General features: G+C 45.6%; 1 protein-coding gene across 4 annotated transcripts in view; it reads left to right on the top strand.

Moving 5' to 3' along the window:
* The window catches only part of Flnb (filamin B), a 153044-nt gene extending 145949 nt beyond the window's left edge, over positions 1 to 7095 (top strand). For all 4 annotated transcript variants that reach the window (XM_028853819.2, XM_037208639.1, XM_037208638.1 and 1 more), the window contains 3 exons: positions 2093 to 2311; positions 4389 to 4592; positions 5856 to 7095. In XM_028853819.2, coding sequence (XP_028709652.1) covers positions 2093 to 2311; positions 4389 to 4592; positions 5856 to 6043 — 611 coding nt within the window. In that variant the 3' untranslated portion in view covers positions 6044 to 7095. The remainder of the gene's footprint in view (positions 1 to 2092; positions 2312 to 4388; positions 4593 to 5855) is intronic.
* The last annotated feature ends 586 nt before the right edge of the window (positions 7096 to 7681 follow it).

The raw sequence follows: 7681 nt of genomic DNA on the forward strand, positions 1-7681 counted from the left end.
TCAAAAAAGGTTCTGCAAGGCCAGGCAGTGGTGGCTCACGCTTTTAATCCCAGCACTCAGGAGGCAGAGGCAGGTTGATATCTGTGAGTTCAAGGCCAGACTGGTCTACAGAGTAAGTTTCAGGACAGCCTAGGCTACACAAAGAAACCCTGTCTCGAAAAAACAAAAACAAATATAAACAAAGGATCTGTGTGGCCGGTAAAGGACGCCATGTCTAGACTAGAGGAAAGCAAGAAGTCCTGTGTCTGTGGCCAGGCTTCAGACAAAGGCCTGGATTTGGACCACATAGTTTGGTGCTCCTTGCAGCAGCCGTGAGAGTCAGCATGGGAATGAGAAGGGCCATCACCATGCACAAATATCACATCACATATTGTATGTCTGCATGTGAGTTTCTCTCCTCCTGTCTTCTCTTAGGCCAGTTCTTAGCAAGAAAATGGTTAGATATCACATCTCAGTCGTAATTCTGATAAGCCCCAGCTGTGGGTGAGCAAAGTGGTGGTGGGTGGGTCACTTGCCTACCTCATAGGCTTGTTCCAACTGTTAGAGGAAGTGAACACCAGGTAGTTCTTGACTTTTTCTTTTTGTTTTTTTGAGACAGGTTTTCTCTGTATACTTTGGAGTCTGTCCTGGAACTTGCTCCGCAGACCAGGCTGGCCTGCCTGACTCTGCCTCCCAAGTACTGGAAGTAAAGGCCTGCACTGCCACCACCCAGTTTAGTTCTTGATCTTTAACTCCTAATTTCCCCTTTCTCCACTTCAACACTGCATATTCAGGCTCTTGAGTGATTACAAGGACAGCCAGGTCTTTTCAACTTCACCTTCGATACATTGTTCTCACCATCTTGCAGCCACTTCCTGGACACACTGCCCATCTGTGGCTCCTAGCCTGCTTCTCCACACAACCTCCACCTCCACAGCAGCTGCTGGAGATGGGGGAGGAAGACTTTGGGACAGCAACCTCAGGAACTTCCAGAAACAGCTGGCTTATGTTTGGGGGTCACACCATAACATTTCCTTTGTCTTATTGATAACCAGAACAATAATTCTTTCTCTGGCCCAGGAACTGCAGTTAAACCAAAATATTTCCCAGCTGGGTTGGCGTCTGGGGCTCTGGCAGAAGGTAAATGCTGCTAGAGAATGTTGCACTAGAGCACCCCTTAAAGGGCTTCTAGTGCACAGAAGCTGGTCTCTGACACCCCAGCACTTGACTACCTAGTGCCCCTCTGGACTGGAAGGAGGCTACGGGCACAGGGGATAAAACGGGACCCAAGCTGGTTCAATAGTTGATGTTCTCTTTGCCTTCTCTTTTGTTGCAAGATAGAATGTCTGAATGGTCAGGTGTCTCAAGGCTGCAAGTAGGGTGTATGTGACTGCTGATCTGTGTGTGTCAGTCTTCTCATCTACCCTCCCATCTGCCTCTCCCCACCACTATATAGTGACTTCTTGGGCCTAGACACACAGTTATGCACAGATGACTTTGGATGCAGCACACCACTTTCTGGTAATGCACCTTGGCCTGAACACCATGTGGAAAAAGAAACATTATGACTGCGTGTTGTGTTCAGTCAGTAGAATTGCTGTTTATGCTTAGTTCCTTCTCTTATTACTAGTATTCATGGCAAAATAAGTGGACTGACAACTCTAGACACTAGCCCTAGGATTCAGCACAATGTCTAGGATGAGGAGAAAGGGAGGAGAGACTGGATTTCCTCAGCCTTATCCACCCAGAAAGAAACAAAAGCTGGGCTAGAAACAAAAGCTGGGCTCTGTTTCCTGGGGCAGGACTTGAGCCTCACAGTGACAACTCAGATTCCTCACTCTCAGCCACATTTCCAGAGACAATAGTACTATCCAGGCAATTGGTGCTAGTGGGCAAAATTTCAGCCACACTTTTGACCTAGCCTGGGCAAGGGAGCTGCACCTCCATAGCCTGTGCTTCTCTGTGCCAGGAACTCAGAGTAGTGCCACTTGTTTTCTGTGCTACCACGGCAAGCACTTAATGTGGGCAAGTGTGTGTCTCACCATGCGTCACTCTCCAGGAAATACCCCTTATCCCTACAAACCATCCATATATCACACTTCCTGTCTCCCAGGTATCCAGTCAGAATTCTTCATCAACACCACTCAGGCAGGCCCAGGGACATTATCTGTCACCATTGAAGGACCATCCAAGGTCAAAATGGATTGCCAGGAAACCCCAGAAGGGTACAAAGTCATGTACACTCCCATGGCCCCTGGAAACTACCTGATTGGTGTCAAATATGGTGGGCCCAACCACATCGTGCGCAGTCCATTCAAGGCCAAGGTGACAGGTAATGATGAGCCACTTTCGGTTTTATCCTTCTGCCCTGCAGAGCAGGTCTTGTCAAATTACCAGAGCAACTGCAGGTGATTTTTTAGATATGTTGAGTCCACATCCTGAATGTAAAAAAATGGTACATGGGCAGCAGGTACACTGCCCAGCTCTGTGAGCACTGGGGCAGAAACACTCTTCCTCTGGATATCAATAAGAGCCTTGAAGAAAAAAGGAATTACTTCCTCTTAAGCCAGGACATTAGAGAAATTCACTTTGGGGAACAGTCTTCACAAGAGCTGTGAGGTTCTCCAACTCAGCAGACCCTGCCCTTCAAGGCCTTCTTCAGTTTGATTGAGCTATGAATTCAGCATTGTCTCAGAGGGTCAGGAACAGTTGATTTCAAGTGTTCTCTAAATACATATAGATTCTAAATACATATAGATAATGTGTGGGCTTTTGTATTAAATGGTGTTGAATTTAGAGAGGTGACAGAATTTATTAAAGCAGATAAATTGAAAATAGTAGCTTGTCATGGTAAAAAGAGAGCAAGAATACCAGCTCCAATACTGTGGAATGAGTAGAGATGCAGTAGAGTATAGTATGAGTGTGTGTGTGTGTGTGTGTGTGTGTGTGTGTGTGTGTGTGTGTGTGTGTAGTATGCCATCTTCTGCTATTTTCATTGCTTTTTGAAGAGACACATAGAAGAGAATTTTTTAAATTTGTTCTCACAATGTATAAAAAACAACCCTGTGCTATATTACCCAGGGGTTCTGCAGAGGGAAACAAGTAACTCTGTTCTTTATTTAGTATGCAGCATAAAGAAATGTAACCTTTTTTATGACAAATCAAAAGTGAGAGCCTTCTTAAGAATACTCTTCAATGAACTTGTTTTAAAATTCAAGGAAGGAAATAGTGTGGGGCTAGAGAAGTGACTTGGTGTTTAAAAGCATGTATTGCTCCTGTCTAGGACCTGGGCTGGGATCCCAGCACCCATGTCAGCTGACAACAACTGTCTAGTCCAGAAATTCTAACACTGTCCTCTGACCTCCATAGGTACTTGCTCATGGTGCAAGTAAGCTCACACAGTCACTTGCACATACACATTAAATCAATAAATCTTTTTTTAAATAAAAAATATTATGTCTGAATCCAGTGTGTTCCAGACTTGGAAAAATATCCTTTGAGTGAAGAAGTAAAGAAGTAAAGGAATGCTACTAGGTGGTTTTCTGTCTCTGGCAGAAAAGAAGAAATATTTACACATTTGAATGGCATACACTTGCATAATTGGAGCCTCATTTCTAATCTTCACCTTACAAATAGTAATAATAAAAGAATTCTATAAAGCCTACCTTCTTCAAAATACTGAAATAAATACCAACCAATAAAACTTTGGGTAACTACTGTACATGTTGTGCTAAGTCCTTCTGAGCAACATGATTCTCTGTTACACAAGTGGTGTGGCCTCATTATAGAAGGATTACAAAGCTCAAGTAGGAAGGCCATCCTCTCTTGTGCTTAGAATTAACTTCTGTTCTCCCAGCCATTTATACGGCATTATATAAAGTATTTCACAGAAACAAGAATATGTGGATTCTACTGGGTCTTTATCCTGTCAGCCTTTTCTTAACCTGGTTGTCTGGGTGAGACCCCAAGGATTTAGAGGATATAGCTTGGTGATAAATACCTGAGATCTACCACAGAAAGCTGAGGCAGGCAGATTGTAAGTTTGAGGCCAGCCTGTGCTACATAGTAAGACCCTGTCTTTTAAAAAGTAATAATACGAGGGCTGGGAGCCAGACATAGTAGTGTACTCCTGGAATCCCAGCCCATTGGAAGATCAGGAATTCAAGAACAGCTTTGGCTAATTGAGAGCCTGTCAAAAAGGGGAAAAAAAGGTAACAAAACCCAAAAAGAACTGGGGATATAGATGGTGGTAGATTGCTCACCTGGCATGCATAATGATCTAGATTTGAGCCCTTGTACCATAAATATATATTGGAGCTTTTCTAGGGCTTTTGCAAGGGATACACTTGTCTCCTGGCTTAACACCCCTTGGTCCAGCCATTCATACTTCCCTCTTTCCCATGATCTAGGCCAGCGTCTTGTCAGCCCAGGCTCAACCAACGAGACCTCATCCATCTTGGTGGAGTCAGTGACCAGGTCCTCAACGGAAACCTGCTATAGTGCCATCCCCAAGTCATCCTCAGATGCCAGCAAGGTGACCTCCAAGGGGGCAGGGCTCTCAAAGGCTTTTGTGGGCCAGAAGAGTTCTTTCCTGGTGGACTGCAGCAAAGCTGGTAGGCAGCACGGGTCTACTGGGAAGGGTTGGCATGGGGTAGTGTAGACTAGACATCCTCATCTATTTCAGTGTCCCCCGGTAGGAGCTTCTGTAATGTCCACCTCTCTCCCGAACTTACAAATAACCATGTTTCTTCCTCTGTCATTCTGTACTTAATATTCTTAACTGATTTCCTTTTCTGTGCCTCTTGATTCTTTCACAAGATAAATGGAAGATGGTAGTGTCCCCATTTCAGATGAGAAAACTGAATTGATTACCTAGCCCCTTTCTCTGATAACAATTGCTTTAACCATAGCTTAAAATTGATTTAGGCTGGAGAGATGACTCTTCCAGAAGACCCAGGTTCAATTCCCAGCACCCACATGACAGCTTACAAGTCTCTGTAACTCCATTTCCAGGGGATCTGACACCTGCACACAGACACACAGGCAGAGAGAACACCAATGCACATAGAATAAGATCCAGGCTGGCCTCAAACTCACAGAGATCCACCTGGCTCTGCCTCCCGAGTGCTGGGATTAAAGGCATGCGCCACCACCGCCCAGCATGAATAAGTAAATCTTTAAAAGTGAGTATTTTCTTAGGTTTTGGTAGTCAATTGCCTGGCTCTAGCACTCAACACACCTGGACTGGAAATCCAGCTGCGACTTCATTCATTCACAAAGCTTTGTAGCCAGTTGCCTTGGGTGGGTTAACTGAATTCCCTGGAAGTCAGTTTCTTTTCCCAAGTGAGAATCATAGTACTGTCCTTAAGGTTTGTTCAGAAGAACCCAACAGCTGGCAGTTCTGTAGCCCTGTGTGCTAAGAGTTTGATCAGTCACTTCTGTGACATACAGAAGCTTTAAGAGGCAGCTATTGAAGCTGGGTACGGTAGCACACACAGGCAGATCTGAGTTTGAGGCCACCCTGGTCTACAGAGCGAGTTCCAAGACAGCCAGGGCAACAGAGAAAAATCCTGTCTCGAACCCCCACACCCAATAAAAAGAGGCAATTAGTGGCCTTCATGGTTTGTAGCTTAGGTAGAGAGATGTCTCAGGTCACCAAAGCAGGTGGGGGTTGTCATCAGAGCTGGTATTTGAACCCAAATCAGGCTGTCTCCACTGGTAATGGCCATGCTTTGCCAACTGTCAAAGGACTATGGTATCATCATCCAAGCTCAGCCAGTAATCCCTAGTCTCTCTACCTTTGTTAGTCACATCCCTCCCTCCCTCTCTCTGATTGGCCTGACTCATTGGTCAGTAACAACCTTCTCCTCCCCCAGGGTCCAACATGCTGTTGATCGGGGTCCATGGGCCCACCACCCCCTGTGAAGAGGTCTCCATGAAGCATGTGGGCAACCAACAGTACAATGTCACATATGTCGTCAAGGAGAGGGGAGATTACGTCCTGGCTGTGAAGTGGGGGGAAGAACACATCCCTGGTAGCCCCTTTCAGGTCACTGTGCCTTAAAACAACTTGCATCCAATCATGGAGAAATCCTTCCAGTTGCTTTTGTTGCTAGTTTGCAATTCATTTTTTACAATGTCATCAGCCTGCTGCTGGGCCCAAAACCCCATCCCAAAACCATCGCATCCATTCCAAGTGCCTTTAGTGCCCTAGACTTGACTCCTGAGGACATCGTAAGAAAGCAAACTGGGACCAAGAAAGTGCAGAGTACTCTGTCCAAATCAAGGCTCTTGAGTTCAAAGGTCACTGCAGACTAAGAACTGGGCAAGCCTGATGGGCTCCCCTAAGCTCCTGGTCTACTTAAGCATTTACCAAACAAGAATGTCATTGAGGAAGGGGGCCCTGCACCTCACTTGCCAAAGACCCTTGCAACCCACTTCCCTCAGGACTAGATGACAAATAAGAACATCTAACCCAGATCACCTTCCATCTCTGTGCTCTGTCATGGGCCCTGATTACTTTGACTTCATCCCAATGCCAGCTCAGGTGCAAGAGGCATACAGAACACTCTATACCCCATTTTTGGAATTCTGCACCTGCCTAATGCTTTATAAACAGTCTTGATGACAGGTAGCCATAGCCAAATGCAGGGCCACTGACAGCCCCAAGAGTCCATGGCTTCTGCTAAATGGCAGAGACCACTGATGAGCTACTGCAGGACCCCCTCTGCAAAAGCTGGAAGCACTAGGTGCCACTGTTATGACCCATGAGAGGCCTTAATGGCCAAGACACTAACATGCAGTCGCACCTGAGGTCTCACTAAAGGCTTTGGTAAGCATCACCAGGCTGTCAAATGGCTGAAGCAAATGTTAACAACAAAAACAAGGTGTTGTGGATGTTGTCATAGATGTGGCAGGGGTGAAGTGAGCATCCTGCACCAAGGCACGGCAGCTGGAGAGGTGTGAGTGGTAAAAGCCACCTATCAGGAACTGGAGCAGTTGAAGCCAGATGTGAAAGACTACAGGCATAATATACAGGGAAACCAAACTGGAATCAAATGCCAACTGGAAAGTGTATCTTATAACTTATTAAATAAAACGTTTGCTCCATATGTAGCTCCCTGTCATTCTTGGAATCTTCACTATCAGTAGTTTGAGCCTCTCATCGACCCCTTCCATCTCCTTGCAAGTGCATCAGTGTGGTTTGTCAATGGGCATGAGTTTTTCTTGCAAGCAAAGAGCTGTCTTTTCCTAAGAAGCCAGGTGGCAAGACATGGCCAGCCTCAGAGGCAAGAGGACTCATGAGGGCATGTGGGCCATGATACCAACATGACTTCTTTGGCGTCTTAGATATAAAACCCAGGTAGAAAGTATCAGTTTTAAGAAAGCCTCTTGCTTAATATCAGGAATCTGAAATCTCGGGAATGTTCTCAACCTGTTGTGGGAGATCTTCCCCCACTTTTTCCAGGGTACTCTTGAGAGAGGGATAAGAAAATATCAGATAGAAAGATAGGCCTAGACTACAAGAAGAAAGAAACACAGGATAGTTTCAGGAGGTCCTAGATCAATACCCAAAGGCCCAGAGATTCATTCAAAAGGGCTTTTTATAACAATGCCAAGAGGTGAGGCAAAAGACCTCCCCCTTGCTAGATACAGCCAAGTGTAGACCCTTTCAAACACCTGGTACCTAGGCCCTTGGTCC

The sequence above is a fragment of the Peromyscus leucopus genome, chromosome 9, assembly GCF_004664715.2.
Source record: "Peromyscus leucopus breed LL Stock chromosome 9, UCI_PerLeu_2.1, whole genome shotgun sequence".
NCBI lineage: Eukaryota > Metazoa > Chordata > Mammalia > Rodentia > Cricetidae > Peromyscus > Peromyscus leucopus.